Consider the following 13,808-nt stretch of genomic DNA (forward strand, 5'->3'; position numbering starts at 1 on the left):
TTCAGTAGTATTTGGAGAAAAGGGTCAATTCCTATAGCTATATCTCATTCCCTCATCTCAGGGAACCGAGGTTACGTGAGTAACCGAGAGCATTTTGCGCCCTAAACTATACAAATAATACCAAAATATTCCATCTGTTACTTACGTACACAACCCTTGCTTTTATTGCTGCAGTATCTTGCAACTGATTTTGATTCATTTTGAATTCTGTGAGTTCATTCAGTGATGGATACGTCAGTAGTAGTAGTAGTAGTAGTAGTAGTTTATTCAGGAATACATGGCCTCTCGGCCCATAGTTCCAACGTTACAATAGCATGACAGATGCTCTTTTTTTCATTCCATGATATATGTACAATGCTAATCTTCCCTGCATGCTTTGACTCACAAACCTGTGACACATCAACACAAACATCACTAACAAGTGTGAGATCACTCAGATATTACTTACGCAGATCCATATACAAAGAACAGTCATACAAAAAATGATTCTCATCTTCAATCGCAGAGATATTAGTTAGTTTACAATAACCACAAATTCTTTCTGTCATTGGTGTATTACTCCATCTACCTGTTTCAATAGCCAAACAGTGTCCAGAGCATCTGAATAACAACAAAGATCGTAACAACTGTATGTTAAAAAATACAGATGCAATGTAGCTCTCTTGTACCACCAGTGATTTGCATTGTGAATATATATTTGTAATGATATAACCTTCCTAATCATCGGGAAGAAGGAGGCAGGAACCGGCGGACAATCAAATGATATTTTAATGATCAAAATAAAGACAAAACAGCGCAACAGCCCCTCGCGGATGGCTGTTCCACACAAATAAAAAGCAAACACAAAATAAAGTCCAGGCCTGGTCCTCTCTCGTCCTTCACTGTCGTTGCTCCTGTTTTATATCCTTCCATCTCCTCCGTGGGACTCACTCCACCTGCCTCGCTCCTGTTCCCACATCTCTCGGCCCCGCCCCACTCGTCACAATATTCAACTTCTTATTATCTAAGACTGATGTGTACCATGCATTCTGTGCTTTTTCTCTCAATCGTTGGTTCAGAATAGATGTAAATATTCTTGTATCCCCTACACTTTGGGCCTCCCAAGCACTAGAGAAACCATTGAGATACAATAGAACTCGAATGTAGGTAACCCATGTTTTTCTACCTACTTCATCCAACTGAAAGAGCATATTATAACATTTTCTTGGATACCGGTAATTAGGCATGGACACAAATTTTATCCAAAACATTATGCAGCTTTTATTATAAAATTTTACGTAAATCACTCTTTTTTTTCAATGAACAGCCTACACATAATCTCAGAACAGCTGTGGTAATAACAGGAGACCCATTTGGTGAGAGCAGCACTGCAGACTTTCCTGATGGTGAAGAGCTTCTTGCTGATGAACCTGCCGACATGAGTTCACCTTACTATGAGTGCCTATGTTCTGTTCATCATTATATAGAAAAGCAATTAAAAGTACACTAAAGCGCACTGTTTTTCTGCTGTATCTGTTGGCCATTCAGGAGGAAATCATGGACCATTTTCACAAGACTGATGATGTGTTTCAACAGTGTTTTCATCGTAAATCCTCACAATGTTTGTATTGAATATTAAAGAACTGAAATTAGGGAAATGGTGCCTTGAAGCTCCCCAGGTGGTTCCTGGCCATCCTAGCAAAAGGGTTCCTCCAGGAACCATTGAAAGTTCCTCAGAGAACCACCCCCATTTAGAGCGGTGCCTAGAGGCTCTTCAGAGGGTTCCGCTGGTGTGGCGAAGTGAAGAACCCCAAAAGGTGCCTCCAGGAACCTTTAGTTTTTACAGTGTGGACTTTACTTTTCCATTTGCTAATCAAATTACTTGAGCTGTTTTCTCAGAACAACAAGACTAAACATAATTAAACTTTCTGAACAACTATGATTTGCTTCTTTACAGGGGGCATATATGTGACCTTCTGCAACATTTGCTCCTGGTGCCAAATAGCGAGGGAATTAGCGAGGGAAACCTGTTGTGACAACCCAGGTAACAACAACAGTGGGTTAACAGATGATCTCATCAGATTAATTCACTGTGGAAGGTGGAGGAAGTGATTTATTTTTTTATTTTATTTTTTTCATATTGTTGGAGTTGGAGTGGACATTGACTCTGGAGACAGTTTACCATATATCATAATTTACTTAAATACATAATTATATGTACAGCTACACACATATTCCTATTCATTTCATTTTTACGCAAATTTGGTCAGGACTAGGCAGTACCCATAGAAGTTTGCAAAATATGATAAATCATTAAGGTTCAATTCACAGTGAACTCCAAATATAACATTAGTATTCCCAGAGGCGGAATGCTTTTGTTCTAGGTAATATGAACTATAGAAAGTATCAGAGGAAAGAGGAAGCTGTGGCTTTGTGATAAAGTCAATGCAGTGAGTCATAGCCTGGAGTCAAAGTCACCAATTACACCTGCCTTTGTTACAGTTGGCAGCTTGTCTCCTCTTTTAAACTTCTCACCACAGCAAACAAAGCTGAATGCTTGATATCTTTCCAAGACAAGGGTCATCTACAAGTTAGTTATTTTGTGTCTTAATTAGAGGATTTTGCAGTTTGTTTGCTTGTTGGGCTGTTTAAGACTTCTTCATGTGTCTAAGTTGAAGACATTTGTTGATATCTTCTTACTTGGTTCTGAAAATAAGCTTGAAGATAAAATGTTAAGGTAATCTTTATTTAAAATTGTACCCAGTTGTTTTAAACATTATATAAAATCCTAATTCCTTTCACATCTGAGTGTCAAAAAATAACAGTCAAATTTGAACAGTTAGTAAACCACTGCAGGTAAACAAAGTGTTCTTGTCAGCCATCTTAACACTGCAAAATCTCGGTTTTCAGCACAAAAAGTGAGAGTTTTGGAAAAAAGATCATTTAAAACCATTTTGATCACAGTGTTTATTATAAAAACAGGCCGCCTATAGCAAAGTGCAGTTCAAAATACGATGAACGAAAGTATGAAAACTCATCTCAAGATTTTTAGACTGGCTATATTATTATGAGGAAGTTTGTTTCCATTTATTAACATTTAAAGTCAAATCACAGATGTTTAGTGAGTGTTAATGCTAAAAACAAGATGAAACTGTTATAATGAAGTTCAAAAATATTCTCAGAATGTACACAGATATGTTTATCAGGTAGATTTGTCTTGATTTAAGGATGTTCAGTTATTTTGCTGGAAAACAACAAAAGCTAAATGAATTTTTACAGTGTTAAGTAATTTGATGTTTCCTCAGGATGCAGCAACGTGTATGCTCAAAATTCTGATTGGCTTTATTTAGTTCAGTCCACTTCCTGGAAGCTGCCAGAACAAAAGCTGAACTTTGGTGGATTATCATAGTCTGGATGTGGAAACAGTTCTGTTGAATGTTACAGAGAGAGAGAGAGAGAGAGAGGGAGAGAGAGAGAGAGAGGGAGAGAGAGAGAGAGGGATTTAGTGGAATTTTTGGTAGTAGTTGAACCAGTTTTCCAAACCAGTACTGCAAGATTGTTTGCCTGATTTAGCTTTTCTGCAATACAATGTATTATATATATTTTTTAATGTTTTGATAAAAAAAAATAATAATAATATGATGGTGTTGGTTGCAGTATTTACATCAGTTATATTATGATAATGGTAATGGTGTAAATGACCATTTTAATAAAATGAATGTAATGTAATAAATGCATTAAATGAATAGTACGATCTCTGTGAACAGTACAGAACAGAATGGAGACCTTAAGAATGTCAGAATTAAATGAATAAATTCATTTCAGTCCAAGAGGCACCAATCCAAGCTGTTTTCTGGCAAACAGAACCTTGTGTGAGCTGATTGTTGATAGCCCTCTCTGAACACTTTCTTTTGCTGTGCCCCAGTTTTGCCTTGTAATTCAGTTCAGAAGTTCACTTTGACTCAAATTAAGGAAAATAGAGAAATATCATATTCTTCCCTCCAATTGAAAGCTTAACCAAATCTATAAACACAGGCCAAATTAGATCTCAGGTTAAAAAGTAGACAGCCTTTTGCCTGTTTTGCCATGTCTGATACATTGTGGCTGAATATGATCATATCTGTGTTGAATGCATCTGTATAAATTTAGAAAAATCCAAAGCTTATTTTTTCTGTTTGATCCACAAAACTGGAGCATCAACAGAATCTGAGTTATACAAAATGTAAAATGAAACTTTCTGAACTTTTCAATTCATCACGTATACTGCTAAAGCCTCAAAAACAAAGATCAGTACTCATGTGCCAAAAATCTGATGTTTTCATAAGGTTTTACATAATGTCTTAAATGTTCATTCCTTGATCTATAAGCACATGGCATGATATAGCTTGTTGAAAAGCCTCCTGAAGGCGTCTGTTTTTTGTTTTTGTTAAGGATTAAAGGGGTGTTTGAGGACATCTATTGTGCTGAACGTGGGTGTTTGTGCTGCAAATCCACAGTGCAGGGCAGACAGATGGAGAGAGAAAGCCAATGAGAGGAGCTGGAGGGGATGTGGGATTTAAGAAAGAAAAAGAAAAGGAGAAGTTCCTCACAAGTAAGGAATCGGCCATTAAGGATGAGATGGATATCTTGTACTGAACACTTAAGAAATCCAGAGCATTTTTTTCTTGTTACCTCAAGATCTGGAGATTATCACTCTACACAGGGTCACAGGTATCATTTGTTCCAGCTTTCAAAGTAATTATTATCTTAAAAAGCAAACATGTAATTCCAGTAGTGATATAGAATATCATATGGGAATATGTATATGGGAAATGTCTAAATATTTCTAATGGCATAAAATGCTCTAGCTGTAATATTGTAAACATCTTGTACTTTCTCTGCACTCTTTGTGTTTTTTCAGCTTTCTGAAAGATGAAACAAATATCTTCACTGACTTGTGTACTCTTTGTGATCTGCTGCTGTCATGGAGGAAATATCCTGGTGTGGCCTGAGGACGGCAGCCACTGGCTGAACATGAAAGTCATTTTGACAAAACTCCACAGCCACAGTCATAGCCTTACTGTGGTGCGTTCATCTAACAGTTGGTATATCCAAGAGAATTCTTCCCTCTACAGCACCATCACAGTCAACCCAATGGAGACTGGAGATGTTAGCCCTGACTACTTTAAGATGTTGATGGAGAGGTCGCTAGCACTACAAAGGATGTCATTCTTTTTTCATTTTTTGGAACAGCAGAAAGATATCACCAACATGCTAAAGGTGTTTCACAATGGAGCGCTTCGAATGGTTTCCGCCGTTTTGGACGATGCAGCGCTCATTGAACGCTTGCGAGAAGCTAAGTTTGACCTGCTGCTAACAGATCCTGCGTTCCCAGCTGGTGTCCTGTTAGCCAATTTCCTCCACCTTCCCATGGTTTACAATGTACGTTGGCTAAATGCAGGGGATGCTCACATGCAAATTGCACCCTCACCTCCATCTCACGTCCCAATGTACAATTCATTGCTCTCTGACCAAATGAACTTCCTACAGCGGACGGAAAACTTTATACGGTATCTGTTCAGCCTCCTTCAGGAGCGATACATCATCGCGCCCATTTACAGAGAGCTGCTTGAGCGTCACTACCCACCCGGCACTGATCTTCTGACAATGCAACAATCTGCTGACATTTGGTTGATGAGAATGGACTTTGTTTTTGAGTTTCCACGGCCCACCATGCCTAACGTGGTCTACATGGGTGGCTTTCAATGTCAGCCGGCTCAAGCACTTCCTGCGGAGCTGGAAGAGTTCATGCAGAGCTCTGGGGAGCATGGAGTAGTCATCATGTCCTTGGGAGCAGCAGTCAGTGCTCTTCCTACAGCAATCACAGAGGCCATTGCTACAGCCTTTGCTGAGATCCCTCAGAAAGTCTTGTGGAGGTACTATGGGGAACGACCTTCGACCCTGGGAAACAACACTTTACTTCTGGAGTGGTTTCCACAGAATGATCTCCTGGGGCATCCAAAGACTTGTGTGTTTGTATCTCATGGAGGCACCAATGGTATCTATGAAGCTATTTACCATGGAGTCCCCATCTTAGCTTTGCCACTCCTCTTTGACCAGTTTGATAATGTTCTGCGACTGCAGGTTCGAGGTGCGGCTCGAGTGCTTCAAGTCGCAACACTCACCTCGCATGAATTCCTTGAAGCCCTCAAAGACGTCCTTGAGAACCCACTGTACCGGAGCAGCATCCGCAAACTGTCGGAGCTGCATCGCGATCAACCCTTGTCTCCTCTCGATAGTGCCACTTTTTGGATTGAGTCCGTTATTAGACACAAAGGAGCAGCTCACCTTCTCTCAGAGGGGAATAACTTGCCTTGGTACTCATACCACAACATAGATGTGTTGGCCTTTCTACTGACGTTCGCTGTGATTGCTCTTTTGACCTTAGCATATGTCTGCAAGCTTTTGTGTTGCAGGAAGTCAATCAAAAAGAGGAAGGTGAAATGAACATTTGATATGTACTTTTGAAAAGCTGATGAAACACTGAATTAAATGCAGCAGCCAGATATCAGTTCAGTTCAGTGTTTTTTTATTTTATTTAATTTTTTTTTGCCTATCCAACTGTAAGTCCTGTAGCATAGTGCTAGGAACATAAAGGTTTGATTACCGGGAAAATGCACTGATCAAATGTATACCTTTGAATGCAATGTGATTTGCTTCTTATAAATGTGTCTGCCAAATGCATAAGTGTAGCATGTAAATAGAAAGTCTCCCGCATGGTTTACCTGAGTTTGTTTGTTACTATGACAAACAGTGTTTGCAAAAAAACAACAACACCTGTAGTCTGTACAAAAACCTGATCTGGCCACATGTAAATTGTAAATGCAATGCCAGAATATCATTAAACAATACTTTAGGATTATATTTATACTTTACAGTTATGGTTATGACTACTCAAACTAATGTAACTTGAATAATGAACTATAGCCATATTTGTACGTTTTGTGCATCAAATTCTTACAAACTTTGTCCTATTCATTTTGTGGTTTATTCACCAAATCCTTAACATGTTATATATTATTTAATCAACATAATCTAGTGACTGTAAAGAAGCCAACAACACGTATTTCCATGTTGGCCTTGATATTGTTTCCTCTCCCAGTGTGAATGCGTTTTAAATCATCATTAAAGGTTCAATTGGCAACTTCTTTGCTTGTTTCAGTTCTAATCCACTTCCTGGTCTTTCTTATCTCAGGTCATGAATTCTTTCCTGATTTCATTAATTTACCACATGTTCACATGTAGAATAAATGCCTCTATTGTTTGGAATCAGTGGCATTCCTAGCACACTTCACAACATTTTAAAAAATGTATATATTTTAATAATATTCATATTTTATATAACTAATATGTTCATATGATATTTTTATCATTTCAGCATGGTGTGCATCACAAAACCAAAATTTCTGTAGGATTACTAAATGTTCAATAGCATTTAAAACTTCTATTGTTAATGTACTTTGCTTTTACATTGTTAAGATACATCATTCAAAACAGTAATCCAGAGCAGGCCAGTAAGCTAGAGCAGGGGGACCCGGGGTAGAGGGGTGACACAGGGGACATGGAAACAACTATAAGGGTGTTACAGCTTGTCTCTCAGTGGCCCTTCCGTCTGAAAGAACAGCCTGGACTCTCTCATATCTTTGCCTCACATAATAGCCAGCAGGCAGGAGGGTGTTTTTGTTCTGAAGGAGAAAGGCTTCAGGATGTTGCTGCTCAAAAGCAGTAGAAGTGGCTTCCTGCTGGGGGAAATGATCAAAAAGCCAGACAAGCCCATGGTTGAACACGGCAGAACTTGCACTCTAATGCATGCATGCACAGGTTTATGCACATGTGTTGGAGCTGGACATGCAGATGACGCTCTCCAGACCAGACAGAGGTGAGAATGTTTATATTTTTAATATAAGCACAGTTTGTTGTCTGTTCATTGTTGTGTTGTCTAATGACAGACATAAATTTCATAATGGAACAGTATTGTGTGACATTTCTGTGTTCTGCTCAGGTTGTTTAACCATTGTCAGAGGTGACTGGAGAAACTGAGGAGTGGTCTGTTTTAACATGTTTAATGAAAATTTTAAAGATTCAAATGTCATGGACAAGTCATAACCATAAAACCATGCATCTGAGTAAGTTACATTCCTCTGCATAATATATTTAAAACAACTAGAGATGTACTACAATATTAAAATTGTCTGATGTTCATTAGTGATTTTTTTTCATGTTATGGTTGATATTAAAATATGCTACTGTTTTGTCTGAATTAATTAAACATATTCAAAATAAAACTCTAAAGTCAATCATTTAAAATGAATTTAAACATTACGACATTGAAAAGTATACACTACTGTTCAAAAGACTGGTGTAAGATTTTTTTTTTCAAACAAAACATCTTTTAATTGCATTTATTTGATAAAAAATATATAGTAAAAACTCAAATTAATTTAACTTATAAATCCAATATTATAACAATTTTAAATGCATATTTTAAATATATATATTTGTTTTTAATTTAGTATGTAATTTATTCCTGTGATGGCAAAGCTGAATATTCAGCAGCCATTACTCCAGTCTTCAGTGTCACATGATCCTTCAGAAATCCTTTTAATATGCTGATTTAGTGCTCAAGAAACATTTCTCATCTTTCTTTATAACGTTTCTTATTTTCTTTATAACATTTAGGTTATCAATGTTAAAAACACTTGTTCTGCTTAATCATTTTGGGAAACTGTGGTACTTTTTCTCCCAGAAATTTTTGATGAATAGAATGTTTGTTAGCTTTCTAGTTGATGGCAATACTGATGATGTCCAATACTGATTCATACCGACTTACATAAAAATAATGTCTAATATCTTCTAGTATGGTACCGTTATATTGTGCAAACTCTGTTGTAAACCTATACTCTTAAAATTATTTTAAAAACAATTCCACAGACCTGACCAATGGGAGCTGCCAAATCCCTCTGGCAAATGACAGAGTAGTTCTGACCTACATCTACAGCCTTGCCTTCTCTGTTGGACTCCCAGCTAACCTGCTCTCCCTCTGGGGACTATACCAGCTAGGTCGGTCTGGCGGAGGCGGCTGCCAGCTGGTCTATATCCTGAACTTACTGCTTTCAGATCTTCTCCAGCTACTCACCTTGCCACTGTGGATTCTCTACCTGCAGGGAGACCACCACTGGCCTTATGGGTCTGTGACCTGCCAGCTAGTGGGCTACGTTTTTTATGTCAACCTCTATGCCAGTGTCATTTTTCTTTGCCTCATCGCCCTGGACCGCTTTCTAGCAATCGTGTACCCTCTCAGCAGCCGCGGTGTACGGAAAGTGTGGGTGGCAGCATTTTCCGGTATGGTAGTGTGGACTTTGATATTTCTGTTCTGCCTGACTGGTCTCTACCCATCTGTGTTCGAGCCCCAGAGAGAGCTGTGTCTGGAGCAGTACCCTGTGAGCACCAGATATGCGTACTTTAAAATCGCCACAGTTGCTTTAGGGTTTCTAATGCCCTGCTCTATACTAGGGTAAGTGAAATGCATTTACATTCATGTGAGTGTGCTTGGGTCAATAAAATAATGTTCTTTTTAGTCCAAATCTAATAATGAATTTAAAAACACATTTAAAATTATGTTCACATGTGCATTAAATTTCTTCTTCAATGAGCATTTTTTAAATTTCTGAATAAAATTCATTTATGCTTTTAGGGAGGAGGTCATAAGGTCAATGTCAGGGTGATAAAACTGTACTCATCTCATAATGCAAAAAATATATCACCGTTAAAGGAATTAAATTCCCTAGATCACATAGTTTATTTGTTTAGTATTTCTCAGAAATGTATTAATTATATTAATATTTAAAAATAAAATTAATGATCAGCCAAACCAATGTGGCGCAACCAATATGCAGGAAATAAAATCATTAAACAGGAAATGATGTCACTGAGAGGGCCTCTGCTGACCCTGTGTGTCAAAGTCAATGCATCTCTTAAAATAAGATAATTTACTTTAGACCAGTTTATGACCAGATAGAGTTAGTTCAGGTTGTAAAAAAACATGTAGCATGACTACTTAAAAATGCAGCGATATTAATTCATGATATTAAAAAAAATCACATTTGATTTTTTTATATACTTTTCTATTGTTAATTTTATTTCTTAATCACCTGTTATGGCTATTTTATGCTTATTTTGTATGTTTTTTTTTAAATAAAACACTTTGAACCTTTTACAATTGTGTATGAAATGAGCTATATAAATAAATTTACCTTGCTTTTCCTTTTAAAATAGAACATTTAAAGACCGTTTTAAAAATAAGAAAAGTACATGTTGTGAATTCAGGGGGTCAAGAATATACTTTTACTTTTTACTTATGTATTTGTTATATATTTGTATATGTGGCATTAATTCTCTCTCAAATATAAAAGGTATAAAAGGTTTTTAAAACCCTATGAAACCAACATGAATACTAAGAGTATGAGTACATCTGAGTACAAGAACTTGGCACATGTGATTTAAACTTTAAAATGTATTACTGCAGACACTCTTGTTTGTCGTTGAATCCACCTGCATTGTTAACCTTACAAAAACCTTTTACCAACCCATATTTAGGCATGTTAGAAACATGCTGTCTCAGTACACAGGCCTAGGAATGAATTAGCATGCCATCAATATGCCACTGCACAGATGACAAACACAGATACGTCTGTCTCTTTAAAGGAATGTTACTGTAAAAACAATCATAACTGTATCATTCACAACCTTTTGGCCTTCCTTTCCTCTTATTTGACATTCAGGTACACCTCTGGCCGAATCGGGCTGACTCTGCGGAACTCCCCGTCTGTCATGGATCACGAACGCCGCAGGATCGTCGCAACCCTGGTTGTCATCACTGTCATCTTCATTGTCATTTTTGGTCCCTATCATCTGGTGGTCGGCTACAGAATTGTTACCCTGCTTCTCACGGAAAGTGAAAAAGACCAGTGTTTGGTGGAAGTTTCTCTTTACCTTTACTATAGGATCTGCTATGGGCTCACCAGTCTCAATACCCTTCTAGACCCTCTTTTCTACATCTTTCTTTGCAACGATGCTCGCCAAGAGCTCCGCAGATCCCTTTTCTGCCCTTGTCTGCGTCATAGGGTGCACGAGGGATCACGAGTACCATCTTTTCCCAGAAGTCGTCTGAACCGCAGTGCAGATGTTTAGTAGCCTCATACAGATGCTAATCAGTGTTGGAGTCTTTGTAAGACACATGCTGAAAGTTTTTCACACATGTCGTGAAAATGGCTTATCAGGCTGAGATTTGACAAATTACCTGTCGCCACTGTGACAATGTCAGTGATGTCACTAAGACACGGCTGGTATGAGGCGGTGGCACGTGATCATTGGATCACACGTGTCAGAGCTACACCTTCAGCCTCTTCGGGCAAATGTTTAGAGTCCCATACAGCCTGAGGAGATTCTAATGCATTCTCTGTATAGCTTAAAATACTTTATTATTATTATGTCTGTACTGAAGTCAGGTATTACACTACCGTTCAAAAGTTTGGGGTTGTTTTTTTCAATAAGTCTCTTATGCTCACCAAGGCTGCATTTATTTGATCAAAAATACAGTAAAACAATAATAGTGTAAAATAGCATAACACATAACTGTTGTCTGTTTTAATAAATGTTAAAATGTAATTTATTTTTGTGGTGGTGAAGCTGAATTTGTCATTACTCAAGTCTTCAGTGTCATGTGATCCTTCAGAAATCATTCTAATATGCTGATTTGGTGCTCAAGTAACATTTATTATTATTAGCAATGGGGAAAACTGTTGTGCTGCTTAATATTTTTGTGGAAACGGTGATACTTTGTTTTCAGGATTCTTTGATGAATATAAAGTTTAAAAGAACAGCATCTAGCATCTATTTGAAATATAAATCTTTTGTAACCATGTAAAAGTCTTGACTTTGGAAAATTGTTTCCACCATGGGATAAAAAACAGGTAATTGCAAGAGATCTTTATCTCACAATTCTTTTTTTTTCTTCTCAAAATTCTGAATTAACATCTCCCAGTTCAGACTTTTTTCTCAGAACGGCGAGAGAAATTCTGAGGAAAAAAGTCTCAATTGTGAGATATAAATTTACTTTGCAAAAACAAAACATAGAATTGTGAGATTAAAAGTTGCAATTACCTTTTTTACTTTTTATTCCATGGGTGAAAAAAAACAGAGCTGCAAGATATAAACTCAGAATTGTGAGAAGGTAAGGCTGTGTTTTATCTTCCATTTCTGACTTTTTTCATTTATGAAATCTGAAAAAAAGTCTGAATTGTGACATAAAAAGATTTCTTTTTTTTTTTTAACTCCGTGGTAAAAACTGGCTTCCAAACTGTTCAACGGTTTCATATCTCCTTGATTAACAAAAGTATTAAATTCTTGCTTTCAAAAAAATAAAAATAAATATATTGACATCCAATTTTTGAATGGCAGTTTTGTGTCCAACATCTGTAAAATCTGCTATACCCTGTTGTTTTAACAGAAACACAAGATTGTTATAAAAGTGAGAAATAAGCAAATAGAACTGGTTCAGGATTATAGAAAAAGCTGCTTAAAAACCAAAGATCCTGGATCACAGCAAGTCAGAAACCAGAGCAAAGGTCAAGCTCTTCTTAATTGTTTTAAGGATTTCCAAATCAGGTCTGACACCTACTGGAGGACATAATCAAAGACAGGCCAATGCATACATATGCTGTCAGATCAGATTCTGCACTGCTAAAATGAAAGAACCTACATGCCTAGAATGAGACTGCATGTGTTTGCTTTGGGTGCCTTTACATTAGATGGCTCAAATGTATATCAATACGTTCACCTTAGCAAGAAAATGGCTGTTCAGAATAGAATAATAAAGTACTGCATTACATACCACCTACTCTTTTTTTAAAATAGAATGTAAAACATTATGATTATGCAACAATAAACACTGATAAACAGTAATGTGCTGCATTTTTTCCTATTATTTCCAAAACTTGTTTCCTTTTTTCTAATATTTTAATCGTTTGTTGTAAGAGTGAAATCGTTAGTAAAAAAAAAAGTGTTTGTTATAGCTTCTGGTTCATTTATCATGCTGAAAATGAAAGCTCACATTAGGTGCATAAGTGCATATAAAGTAAATGCAGTTCCTGATTCTTGAAATGCACATATTAAAAGGCTTGAGACTATGTATGTTCCTATGTTGCTATCTAACAATCCGAGAATGACGTTAGTTTTCTGTGCCTCCAGAATGAGTATCATGAAATTTACAACCCAAATAAGAACCTGGATCAGAAAGATGACAGATTTCAAAATTAATGTCTGCATTTGAATGAGCTCTAAAATGTAAACAAATAAATAAGTATAATAGCACTGAGCAACTGTAAAGCATGCACTATAATTTATAATAAAAGAGACACCTAATTCTCACAGCTACATAACTGCCAGACCGTACCGACAACCGTTGCGTTAACAATTCAGAGCTCCTTAATTCATAGATGCACCTACTGCTGCTCTGTGGATAAAAGATGCTATTCAATTTGAGCAGACATATGGACATTACCCTCTGTTGGTGTTAAAATGTCACTTATGAGTGTGTTTACTACAGATGGTTTTCTGTTGTTTTCTTTGACTGGCCTTGACTGACTTCTACCTCAGTGGGAAAATTCTGTCACCAACCTTCAGTTTATAAACCATCTTTAAAAGATCTTAAATTTATTTTTATTTTTTTATTACTTTTAAAAAATGATATGAAGCATCTTATGGTAAGAAATGTGCATTTATTTGATAAA

The 13,808-nt window shown here is 36.9% G+C and overlaps 2 protein-coding genes across 2 annotated transcripts; both read left to right on the plus strand.

The window, feature by feature from the left end:
• Positions 1-4,529: 4,529 nt before the first annotated feature.
• On the plus strand, positions 4,530-7,162 carry LOC132103241 (UDP-glucuronosyltransferase 2A1-like). Its single transcript, XM_059508193.1, has 2 exons — positions 4,530-4,689; positions 4,880-7,162. The coding sequence occupies exon 2, from the start codon at positions 4,891-4,893 to the stop codon at positions 6,463-6,465; it is 1,575 nt and encodes a 524-aa protein (XP_059364176.1). The 5' UTR covers positions 4,530-4,689; positions 4,880-4,890; the 3' UTR covers positions 6,466-7,162.
• Positions 7,163-7,633: 471 nt separating this feature from the next.
• On the plus strand, positions 7,634-11,226 carry si:dkey-165a24.9 (probable G-protein coupled receptor 132). The gene is made up of 4 exons (XM_059508204.1): positions 7,634-7,897; positions 8,021-8,144; positions 8,950-9,532; positions 10,800-11,226. The coding sequence occupies exons 2-4, from the start codon at positions 8,084-8,086 to the stop codon at positions 11,206-11,208; spliced, it is 1,053 nt and encodes a 350-aa protein (XP_059364187.1). The 5' UTR covers positions 7,634-7,897; positions 8,021-8,083; the 3' UTR covers positions 11,209-11,226.
• Positions 11,227-13,808: the final 2,582 nt, after the last annotated feature.

The sequence above is a fragment of the Carassius carassius genome, chromosome 2 (assembly GCF_963082965.1).
Source record: "Carassius carassius chromosome 2, fCarCar2.1, whole genome shotgun sequence".
In the NCBI taxonomy this organism is placed as follows: domain Eukaryota; kingdom Metazoa; phylum Chordata; class Actinopteri; order Cypriniformes; family Cyprinidae; genus Carassius; species Carassius carassius.